The 12,881-nt window shown below is 31.2% G+C and overlaps 1 protein-coding gene across 1 annotated transcript; it reads left to right on the forward strand.

Annotated features, from left to right (window-relative positions):
- Positions 1–11,706: 11,706 nt before the first annotated feature.
- On the forward strand, positions 11,707–12,684 carry LOC102613608 (protein FANTASTIC FOUR 3-like). Its single transcript, XM_006489269.4, has one exon. It carries the CDS (start codon positions 11,707–11,709, stop codon positions 12,682–12,684), a length of 978 nt encoding a protein of 325 aa, XP_006489332.1.
- Positions 12,685–12,881: the final 197 nt, after the last annotated feature.

A 12,881-nucleotide genomic window follows, 5' to 3' on the forward strand; every position in this document is an offset into this window, starting at 1 on the left:
TGGAGTGCTTAAATTTTATGGATCCGATCACTCTTCTAATTTTATATTAAAAAAGAAAAAAAATGAAAGTAATAAATTTTGCATTCTTCCCAAATATTGAAAAATCCAACTTTATAGTAATTGTTCAATACTATAAATATTTATTCAATGAATCACTGATCTGAAAGGTGTGTTTCACTTGATATACTCGCTGCACTTTTCGCAAAACTAATGAAGAAAATGCAAGAAAATTTTGCGTTTTCTAGATCTTGTTTTGTTAAAAAATAAGTTTGAACAAAATTCAGCGGATTCTTACTCATAAAAGCATAAATTAATTTTAGAAAACGATACTAAAGTAATGCGATATTGTCAAGAAATCACACATGACGCAATAAAAATCATTTTTAACTTAATCATACCAGCTTAGAAGAATCCATGTGTAAATGTTCAGCTTGAACTTGATGGTGAATTTCCCTCACTCTATCCCAAAAAATGCAATTAATAATACACCAAAGTACACAATTATTTACATAAGAATGTTGAATATTTATAAGAGTAAAAAAGAGAGAGAAAATGGTAAGTCAGTTATGCAAGGCATGTCATTCCCCTCAATTTACTACTAAAGAAAGAAAGTTATGAGACATGTTTAGTATCAAAGTGCTAGATTTCATATTTAATTAATCAGATTTTCAGCACCCACTGAAAATGATGGAGGTTTTGGCTAATGCTTGATTAGAAAACTGGCTCATTAAAAACCCAACAAAAGAAGGAAAACACATGTACGAAGGAGACTTAAAACGATATTTATTTGTTAATGAATGATTAGCTAACCTCCATGGGCCATGGTGGTGATTGGGCTGATTTTATTTATTTAACTATTTATAATTATTTAGAATAATAGAGCCACGGACACATGTAATACGTATGGTTAAATATCAATAAATATTTTATGTAATTTCTTACTAAAACTATGGTTAACTAATTTATTTTTCTTCTACAATGATCAAATTTATTTACAATTAACGTGCCCCAAAGATTTTGATGACATATAAGTACGATCATCTTTAATGGAGTTATTATGCATATTAGGGTACAAATCTTGACATAGGATAATCTGTTTCGACGCGCTTTTCATAATTTATATAGTTTTATTATTACCATTTTGGAAGTCATATAATAACATTGATGCATATTTTAATAGAAAATAAGGCAATTTTTATAAATTATACGAAATACTGATATTATATACTTTCTTGAAAACAAGTAGTTACCTTTTTATTTGGGGGCTAAAAACAGTATATTGTAAACATAGGTAATTGACTGAAAAAGAATAAGACGGGCATTTTCACATTTTGCTCAACTTTAAAATTTTATATTATGTATTACGCATATTTTTATTTCATAAGAACAAAAATTTTAAGGGATTTCTCCAAAACCTCAAGGGATGTGCAATTGAAAGTTATCTCAATATGCATGGCACGAGAAGTTTAGAAATCGTGATAAAAGAACTATAAAACGTTTAGATAATTTCTAATAATATGGAAGTTATTGCTCATAAATTATTTTAGAAACTAGTGTGCCTAGAAACTCAAGAGATAATGAAACAAGATTGCTACTTGCTGTTGGTGGGAAAAACAAGAGTCAAGCTTATTAGGGATGGTAAAATGTACAACCTGATCTAAGTCTAGTAGAGATGGTAAAAATGTTCGGATCAAACTTAAATCTTCTTTTTTTTAATAAAAATAAATTTAAATTTAAAAAATAATAAAAAAGAAAGTTTAAATCCCTAATTTATATATTAATGATCAATAAAAAAATTTAAAATTATAATACTTAACTTTCTTTTAAGTATTAATTAATTAAAAGAGTACTTGAATTAGAGAATCCAGTACTACAAAATTAAATATCTAAACTTTTATTTACTGTATTTTCTTTATTTATTATTTTATTTTAAAATATTTATTTTCTTTAATTAATTGTTGATTATAACAACTTAATTATTAACTTCTTTTAAATCCACAACAATTCCATTTTTTTAAAAAAAAAACAAGTAAAAGCCAAGTCTTGGCCAAACCCAACCCAGGCCCATAGTAAGCCCAGCTCAGATCCAACTCTTGCACTTCTACTCTAATGGGCTTGGGCCTGAACTTGAAAAAATCTGGCCCAAAGTCCTTAATTTACCAACCCTAGAGTCTAGGTGTTTCAAGCCAGGCTTAGGTTGGGTTTGGACTTCACTTAAAAATTATGAGTCCGACTCAAAAGCCTAAAAAATAAATAAATAATTAAACATTTTATTTAATTAAAATATATATTTTAATGTTGATTTAACTCACTCATAGTCTCATAACTTGTATTTATAGTTTAAGATATTTTAAGCAAAAATTTTAAATCTTGATATAATAAAAGAAAATTATAAACTAAAAATTTGTAAAGAAAAGGAAAATAATTATTTAAAAAATGTAAAATATAAAATTAGGGTTTTTAGGCCCGGTCAAAAAAAAAAATTCCGAGGCTAAACTCAACATTTTGCCATCTCTAAAACCTATATATTACCATGCTTGTAATTCTTTAAAAAAAAAAAGAAAAGAAAGAAAATAGCATATGTATTTGATTGCAGTTATGAAACTTATAAATTGCAATTTGGTTCAGGAGGATGTTTCAATTAAGTTACGTCATCCAGCCTTGAAATGAACTCTTTTTACCTTTTGCCTTTCTTGTTATTATTATTTATTTTTTCCTAATTTTCAGTGTTTAATTTACAATGTTTATAAAAAAACATATTTTCAAGTTTTTATCTGAACGTACAAAACTGGAACCTCAAACGTTAGTTTATCAATTAAATCAATTACCAGACTCACGTATCTTCTTTAGCCTCCGAGAACAAGAATTAAGTGACAAGTCATGTTACCGGAAGAATGTTTGCTTGGACCCGGTGAATTGTCAAAGTCATGGTTTCAATTCTTAGGACTCGCTACATATTCTCATGCATGATATGCGCTAACGTACAGTGTGGGTGGTGGAGCCTCAGCCTCGATAAATTTGGAGCAAATTATGGCTGTCTGTTTCATCAGTCAATGCTTCACTTACCGATGAAGTTGATCACATGTCGCCTAAAATGACTTTGGACTTGCCATGAATCTTTAAAAGATTGCGAAATTTGGTTGTTGATCTCGCAACACCGAATACGTGCTTCACGCAATTTCATTATCCACAATCACCAAATTGATTGATCATGTGGCTGTCGGTTTCTATCTGACCGAAGATGTATTATTAATGCTTGTTATTCCATTAACAGTCAGCATCGTTGTGACTGAAGTTATAGTTAGAATACTATCACTTCTTTTCTTTTCTTTTTTACATACTGAACAAGAAAATGCATGCACTTTCAGTCAAACTATGTACCCAAATGTTCATCATGCATGTGAGAACATGTGTGTGTGTTATAGATGCTTATGTTTTTCCTATGTGTACAAATATCTATCTGGTTTTTTTATTCATAAATTGACAGCATATGGATTAATGGAAGAAAATATCAAAAGCATCAACTTCCTATATATAATTCTAGACTGTATTAATTTATCTCGAGTGACATTTAATATCTCTTTCTCCTTCGTCTTGGGGACATAATTTGATAGATGTTCAAAAAGACCTTCGGTGCTCCCAACGCATACACTTTACATTAGGTTTTTGTCATTTGTACATATATATATATATATATATATATATATATATATATATATAAAAGAATATACATATTGATATATCAGAATTGCAGGATATAAAAGAAAATTTTGGGGTAAACAAAAAAAAAACCTTAAAAAACTTGAGGTTTAATTTCTCAGCCTGGGGTAGTATTGTACTACAAATAGTATTCTGGTGGTACGTGTATATAAATATAGTTGAATACGTTTATAAAAAAAATGCGAAAATCAGAGAAAAAAATTAATATGTAACAATTTTTGGAAAAATTCCCGTTGTTCATAGAGAAGAAAACTTTGGTCCATCTCTTTTCTTGTCCTCCCTCTCCTTTTGGTAACTGCTGATGAATTTTCAATGGTTGAAAGTTATATTCACCTTCTAAATTAGGAAATATTCGATTTTTAGGAATCCTTTGCGTGTTTTCTGACTGTCTTTCTTTTATTGATTCCTTGTTCTCTATGAAACTGAACAAATTAAAAATTCAAGGGACGCATGAAATAGCCGGAGGATTGGTCAATCATATTAACTTGATATGAGCATTATTCTTGCTACCCACCTGGAGACTTTCTTTAATGTTTTATAATATATGCAAATGTGTCATGTCCCTTTTTTTTTTTCTCTCTCTCTCTAAGCTTAGGAACATAAAATAATAAAAGACGGATAGTTATGTGCTCTTATTCTTTTAGGACTTACTAAATTATATATAATGTAACTTATAATAAACTTAAATGTAATTGCGTACGTATGACCTTTCATTTGTTTCACATACTCCTATTCTCTTGTATTGAATTATTAATTTTGAGTTGTTGAAAATTACATATAATATAACTTAACAACTGCCTATTTTTTCAGAGGTAATTTTGTATGAAAATTTTTGAAAGTATGTATTTATTATTCTAAGTTAAAGTATGATGCCTATACACTGATAGTGAAGTCCAAGTGTGCAAATTGCAGCATCTTTCAGTGCTATTTTACATGGATCCACAACTGGTGCAGTATTAAATCAGTTCTCTTTTCCAATGTATTTGTGCAAGTGACTGATATTTTCTGGACGGAGAAAGAAAGTCCTGCATTATTGTAGACAATGTTGAATCAACTAAGAAAACTACTAATAAAAGTCGATAGGTGCCTTCATATTTGACTGCTTTAATTCCTGCCCTAGCTCTAGCTTGTTGTTCTTATTATGACGTTTGCAAATTCATTCACTTGTTGCAATAAATTAAAAATAGAAATCTATTTTTTTATACCTATAAATATACATCAACCCAACACTTGCTACAACATAAAAACATAAAAAAAAAAAAAACCAAATATGCGTTAGTGGTAGCGAATGTTGGGTTGATGTAAATTATATGATTATGTAACTTAACAACTACCTAGATATAATCCTTTTTCAATTATTCGAATTTGGCACGTACTACAATAGTAAAAAAATACTAAATGTTGTTATTTACCGTCAATTTCTTTCAACAGTCAGGATCTACTTACCCTTAGGAGGAAAATCTTGAATACTAAATGTATTCAGGGTCAAACCTTAACCTTAATTTTACGATGTGTAAATATGTTCCCACATGGAATATTTATATATATTTTTCTTTGTGTGTGTATATAAGTTATTTAGATTTATCTTTAGTACTAACATTGGCATTTTGATTATTAATCTTTTCTTATTAATGTTAGACCCTGCTCATTAATTAGCTTGCGGTTTCTCTAAACCGATCGATGCACACTTCGTTTTTTAGGTCTAGCTAGCCGCGTCCTCTAACATATATAACTTTTGAGTATAAAAGGTTTTATCGATCTAACATGCACATATGTAACTTTGCTTTGGGTTTAACGGTTTCTCTAACATAACTGAAGTAGGGTATGATAGAGTTATCCGATTTCATAATTAAATACGTGGCATTAATTTGATAGACAAGAACAGGTGGAAAATATGCGCTCAAAACGTAGAAAAATTTGGGCCAAGAGATTCGATAGTACAATGTATTCAGGGTCAAAATATTCTGCCAGCCAAGCAGCAGCATGCATGGCCGTCTTCTGATTTTGAAACTTTAGAAACTTAATAAACACGTCTTCTGAATTAGTCATACTAATGCCCGTAATAATTGAATCAAGCTACTTAATCTGACTTAATATGTATCGAAGAAAGATTATTCCTTCTGTCTCTTCAACTTTGTGTGACATAGTACGGTTAAATTCCTCAACAGTGCCATCAACAATTATGCAAATTAAACACCGATTACTACAACTTGCAAATTAAGTCCAAATTCAGAAACTCTGAACATCGTCATCACCAGTCTATTTGTATAGCCCCAGCTTGAAGATGCATAGATTAATAATAATCTTACTTTTATTAAATTCAAGCTTTTTAATTTGTTTTTCATGACTCAATGCATATAACGACCCAGTAGTTTCATAACAAGTTTGCATGGATTACGTACCGATCAAGGGCTCCCATTATTTTGTTTCCTTTAAGTTGATAAATTAATTAAATTAAAGAACGATTATTCATAATTAAAGAACTAATGAAATGGAAAGGTGGTGGCACTAACGTGGTCAAAAATGTAAGGTGGGAAGTGCATGTTTTTGTTTAAATGCTGGTGTAAGCCATGAACTGGATTCTGTTGTCTTTAATAATAAAGTCTTCAATTAAATAAATGATTGTGTGATGAAAATATTAAAAGCTTAACTTTACGACTTCACTGAAGGCCAAGGGTGACATGACGTATTATAAGTTAAAAGATCCTCCATTTACTTGAAAATAAATTCAAACAAAACGATGATGGATTCTGATATGTAAATTATTTAATTAGTTAAATTTCATCAACCTTTCTATTTCATGCACAGTGCTAAGCATAATAGGCTTAAACACAAAGTCAAAAGAAATCCCATATAGGCAGATAGCTTCTCTCCTTCTGATGCATTTTTCATGCTTTAACTTTCGTTTATATCTTAGTTAACATACCAGTAACAGAGAGAAGATTTGTTGTACTAGAAGGTAAGCAGTAAGCTGAAAAGCATGCTTGTTTATATCTCGAGCATTACTCAATTTGGAAGATATTGAGATAAGAAGGTTATTTTTCAAAAAAGAATTAATTCATCAATTGTTGAGATATATATATATATATATATATATATCTCTCTATATATATATAGATCAAACGTTATCCTCATTTCTTCAAAGTCTTAATCTTTATTTATTTATTTTATTTGGCTTGTTGGAGGTTCGTGATACATGGAATTATGGCCCCGATCATTCTCTATTAAGACTTTTCATGACCATTTGGTTGATGTTTTTTGACTTACAAAGTATCTTATCCAAGAAATAACTAAGCTAATTGATATTTAGTGGCTGTTATCTATTTTCACATCTTAGAATTAAGAGAAGAAAAAATTATGCCAAAAAGGTCAATTTTGCCTGCTTGACAATAACACTACTGGTTTGACAGGGAGAAAAAATCCTCAGGACTCCTGTATATATTTTTATGTATATTAGATTAATATGATTTTGATCTTGAATATAAGATTTTATTTCCACATATTTATAAGTTTGAGTTAAGTGATAAACACATAATAATTAATAAATTAACCACTTAGTAAAGTAAGCCAGCATATACTTCTTTCTTGGAAATGACATAAAAAACAAAGCAAAACATTTCAACAAATACAAAAGTTAAATAAAATTGAAGCTGAATATTGTTTGATAGAATATGGTACAATAATACTGATCACATTTCTTATTTAAAACTATTTTTTTAAATGGTATATTTTGGCTTCCATGCATTGGTCCTTTGTCAGATTTATATCTTCTCCTTTTTGATGATCTATCATCAGATTTCTGCCATCCCTCATTAGCCCCACCTTTCCATCAAATGTTTAATGTTCCTGTATAAATCAACAAAAAGGTAGCATGGGAAATCAATTTTGTACAGTCCATGTACAAAATTTTTTCTGTTCACAGCTGAATCCGATGATGAAGCCCATTTGCTTTCTTTTTAATTTCTTTTTTTTTTTCTCTTTATACAGTGCAACTGTGCAAGCAATGCAAGAATTTGAACCAACTTTTCTATACAAGGCAACCTACAACCGCTAAGCTCTCAAATAGGAATGAGTCCTAACACAGCTTTTTTGTAGGCCAAGTAAACTTGGCATATACTTTAAACATTTTAGGGTAGGTCACTTGTTGTGCAACCTCACATGGCCTATGAATTGGAAGTGGGTAAAGCTTCAGTGCTTGTACTTCATTAAAATATCTTTTTGAAACTTTGATTTAGTCTTTGATATTTTAATCAAGATTAGGGTTCATAGGGTAGCACCTAGCCGACAAATTAAAAAGAAAGGGTGGCTAAGATTACTGGGCTAATTAGTGGAGGATCACTTCTTTCTTTTTCAAATGTTTTTTTTTTTAGATTTATGTATGTAATGAAAGCTTTACGATCCGTACAACAAGAGTGTTAATTTCATGGCTAGCTGGAGATTTTAAGGTTATGAGTTAATGGAAAACCATGATAGAGAAGGGAACAGAATGATGTTAATGCAAACCAAACCGTTGAAACCAACCTGGAATTTTTCAACTTGAAGCATATGTTAGTAAAGTGGAAAAGGACAATCACATGCATGCCTTGACCGCATATAAACTAATTTTTGTTTAGGGATTGACGTACCGTGACTTTCGATCCCTGTTGCTAATGATCTGGAATGGAACTACTGGCTATCAAGAACTTAGTTGGGGATGGTTGTTAAATATTTAACTGTCAAATAAAAATGAGGTGTTATCAAACACTTTAACAAGTGTAAATTAGATTGAGTCGATATGGCATGATTCAACATGAATACACGATTTAACGTAATGCGAGAGTCCAAATAGATCCATGTCGAACTCATATTTTAACAAGTGTTGTGCGAATCATTTAAAATTGGGTGTAACACAAGCACGACATAGAACATGAATGAATTTAATTTTTTAGATTAGGTCGTCACGGCATAACCTAATTTTATATCTAACTTCAAATTTTATATGGTTACAAAATAACTAAATAAACACAACAGTCTTTAAACATATCCATTTATATTGATTTTATAAATGAGAGTACGCCCGATAATAAATCAGTAGGTGTATTACTTAAGTTCAATGTAATGGCCGGAAGTTCTTTTGTATTAATTAACGATTTTTTTTTTTTGTAGGAACTATCTTGTTATTTTTTAGTTTTGTAGATCTTGATTTAATGAGAATTTCTTTTTCAAAAAAAAAAATGTAAATGGCGGAAGGACTTTGCTGAGTATTTTTTAAATAATTTTTTAATTAGTAATCAAGTTTAAATTTTAAAAAATTAATTTGAACTATATCCAGACTTTAAGAAAAAATGAAAAAAAAAAAAAAGAGAGTACAAAGTAAAGGGTTTTTTGTGGGATTTCAAAATGGTTCAATAGTTATATGCATGCTCCATTGATATATAATTATGTCTTAAGGAAAACAAAATAGTCATAAATTGGATCTAAAAAAACCGACAGCCACATACCCTACCATAAATTTTGAGAAGAATATTTTCATACCAATCCCATCAATAATAAGAAAAAAATTTTGTGCTTTCTAATGGCAACATTTTTTTTTACCTATTTTTAACCAAACATTATTAAATATATGTATACACACACAGTTGTGACAAAACCAGTCTTAATAATAATAATAATAATACATGTTTAGTCTGACATGTTCGGCGCGCTTGATGATATATGTCCACATATGTAACTTCAATTCCAACAAATTTCAAAGGTGCTGGGGCTTGATGTTATCATATTATTTATTCCTTTTGAATTCAATTAATGCATGTTTTGACTTCTGGACACATGAATCATTCATGAAACAATAACATGCCTTTTTTTTTCATATTTTTTAATAAAGTAAGAAAAATGGAGGAAAAACAAGCAATCGCTATCAAAGTATCAAGAAAAATATAGGGAGGATCATCTGCTCCTTGGCCTTTTGTTGGCTTTCTATTGAAGTAAGAGAAAAATGAATAGCCAAAACATTGATATGCCCGTATAAGGACATTCTAAGCAGACCCAATTTCTGCCTACATGATGAAACTGTTGGGATTATATGACCTTTTAAAGTATATTAATTTATTTTTTGATTAATAAAATATTTGAGACATTTTCAATTATATAAATATATATTAAAAAAGTCTATTTAATCATATTATATGTATTTATGTGATCATCATATGGATTCACAGAAGATATAAATACAAGTTATCTTATGATTAAATAAATTTAGTTCGCAGTTGATAAATAGAATTGGACGCTCTATATATGTTTAGACTATAGTAAATTCATTAAATGATTTATCTTAATTATATATGAATATACTGGTGTAATTTGACTACATTGAGCTGGATCACATATGAGATTTAATTAACCTTGAAATGACTGTCGGACTTATTAAATCTCATAGGCGTTGATTTTACTGTAATCTTAATCTTGAGTTAGTTATGATTTCATGATTGTAATTGTTATTCCATTTGAGTTACCAATGGGCACGACACACACCTATAGTCAAGATTATCCGGTATCTTGGTGGGAGCAATTATGAGTATTGGAGTTATAGATTAACAATATAGAATTTATACAACACATCTCTTGATGGGTTTTCGACACTTGATCATATAATTCTCTGGCCAGAGTGTGTCAATATATTTAGTATGTTAAAAATGATCATTAGAGAAAACCAGTAAGTATCAAGGAATAAGATGTAATTAAATCGATTGGACAGTTGAGATATCAATTTAATTAACGATGTTGTACAAATGATTATGCAGTAAAGAAATCGATGTGGCTTGGGACGAATTATTATTTAAGCATATAATTATGGAGGTCAGTTCCAATATTTGAGTGGAGTAGATTTGAAATTAAATAATTGGGCTAGTTTAATTACATGTCTAATTATTATAGCCACTATTGTATGTTCTCAAATGATCCGCGGGTTAGCTCATTTAATTGACTGCACCACTATTAGATTTATAAGTAAGATAACTAGCTATTTAGGTCAAAAGCCTAAATATATTATTTAGTGGGAGGCTTCATTAATATGGTTGAGTATAAGGGGCCTTGTGTTATTTTACAAAGTGGGCCCCTATAACACTAAAACAAGTAACGTGACTTTTGTTTTATTTTTTTTTAATTTAAATCAAAAGGGTTTTAATAGAATTAAAAAATAAATAAATATGGAGCCTAGGGTTTCTACTAAATAGAAATATAAAAAGGCTTATTTTCTCCCAAAATAAAGATGCAGCCACTTTATACAGATCAGAGAAAAAGATTTTTTTCTTTGTTATTGAGAGAAAAATTTTCTCGTACTAGTTGCTTTGGTGGTGATAAAGGTATCAACACGTTAAGTGCAGATCAAACCTGAGTCATAACCTGAAAGATCATTGGTGACGGATCGTGATCTAACAAGCGTGGTGGTGACGGATCGTGATCTGGGAGCCTATATCACTTCAGCAGAAAAAATCAAATTAAAATTTTAAGATACAATTTATACATTACGTATTCTTATATATTATATGTGATTGGTACTAAAAAGTTTTATAAAAATTTAAAAACAAAATTTTCTCCAACAGGAACTCAGCACAAAATAACTCCAGATACAAATAAATAAATAATAAAATAATAAAATAATAAAATAAAGGGTGTTCACCCTTTTTCCCTATTATTTAAATATTTTTGTTTCTTTATTCTCTTTTCGCAGTGTGTGGCAGAGTTAAGAATTATATAATTCAAGTGGTGTAAAAAGGCCACTTCCTGCCGTGCCACTTTTGGGACTACAAATTCACATCCTCACCCTTCACTTATCCCTCATATTCAACGTCTCCTCTCTATCAATTTTCCCTCAAGTCACAGTTCCTTTCATTGAAAAAAAAAACACTCCGCAAGCTCAATTCCTCTGCTTTTTCCTCTGTTTCTCCTCTGTTCTTCTTCTCCCCCCTCCCCTGCCTCTGTTAAGTAACCATAACCATTTGTACAATTATGGCAACAATTGTGTGCCAAGGCTTACAATCTCGTCTTGAGTCTCATCAACTTCAAGTGCTTGAGCCAAGAACAATAAGCCTCAAATTATCTTGTTTTGTTGATGAAAAGCGATTCCATTCTGATGATGATGATGAAAAGCAAATCTCTTCAGCTACTGCTGCTGCCGATGATTCATCTTCTTTGCACTGCTGGAGCTTCCTCCAAGCCATCTCCAACAATGGCTCCAAATTGGAAGCAACGAATAAAGAAACAACCTCCACCTACGTTCATCCTATGGACAATCGCTCCAAATCCACACTCAGTGAGAAGAGCTTGGAATTGTGCACTGAGAATCTTGGAAGCGAAACGGGCACTGATATAATAATTGAAGACGACGGCAGCAGCAGCTGCGGCATATTCTCAGAAAATGGCGGGAAGAATATTCCTCCAAGAAGGGAAGTGGAATTACAGAAATGTGCAGCCGCCAAGAAAGTGATTGCTCGAAATTTTCCTCCTCCATTGACTACGATACGTGGCGTGGCATCGCTACAAGTGAGGCCCCACAGGGAAGACGGGCGGCTAATCATCAAAGCTACGAAGGCCCCATCACCTCGCTGCTCCCTCTTTCAAGCTGAAAGAAGCCACGGCCGCCTTCGACTTAGCCTTTACAAAGATACTATTTCCGATGAGCAGATTGAAAATGACGCGGTGGCCGCGAGTTGTGGAGACCGAGAAGACGAAGACGAAGACGAAGACGAAGAAGAAGAGGAAGAAGATGGTGATGTTGCTGTTGTTGAGGGTGATTTTGATGTAGAAAATGACGGAGACATGGGAGAGGAAGAGGAGGAGGGGGTGAATGGAAATCATAAAGAATTTGGGGGTAAAATGGGAATTAAGAAGAAATTTCCGAGGCGAGGGACAGGGAGGTGCAAAGAAGGTGAGCCCGATAAGAAGGGATTGTTAAATTGGGAGGCTTTATGGGTGGCTACATCCTAAAGTCCTAATTTGGATCTGTCTCTCTGCAATTAAATTTTTTAACCATTTTTGTTTGTCCTTTTTCCCTTTTTGTCCTTTTTTTTTTTTTTCATCTAATTTTTATTTGTACCAAAGAGAAATATATGCCTATTTGTGGTGGTACCGTGGTAGCCTGGTAGGTAGTTATTATCGTTATTTGAAGATGCTCTCTCTCTCTC

This window comes from Citrus sinensis, chromosome 1 (assembly GCF_022201045.2).
Source record: "Citrus sinensis cultivar Valencia sweet orange chromosome 1, DVS_A1.0, whole genome shotgun sequence".
NCBI lineage: Eukaryota > Viridiplantae > Streptophyta > Magnoliopsida > Sapindales > Rutaceae > Citrus > Citrus sinensis.

Excerpts from the sequence above, each read along its gene's own strand:
- LOC102613608 (XM_006489269.4), top strand. The coding sequence starts at position 11,707 with ATGGCAACAATTGTGTGCCAAGGCTTACAATCTCGTCTTGAGTCTCAT.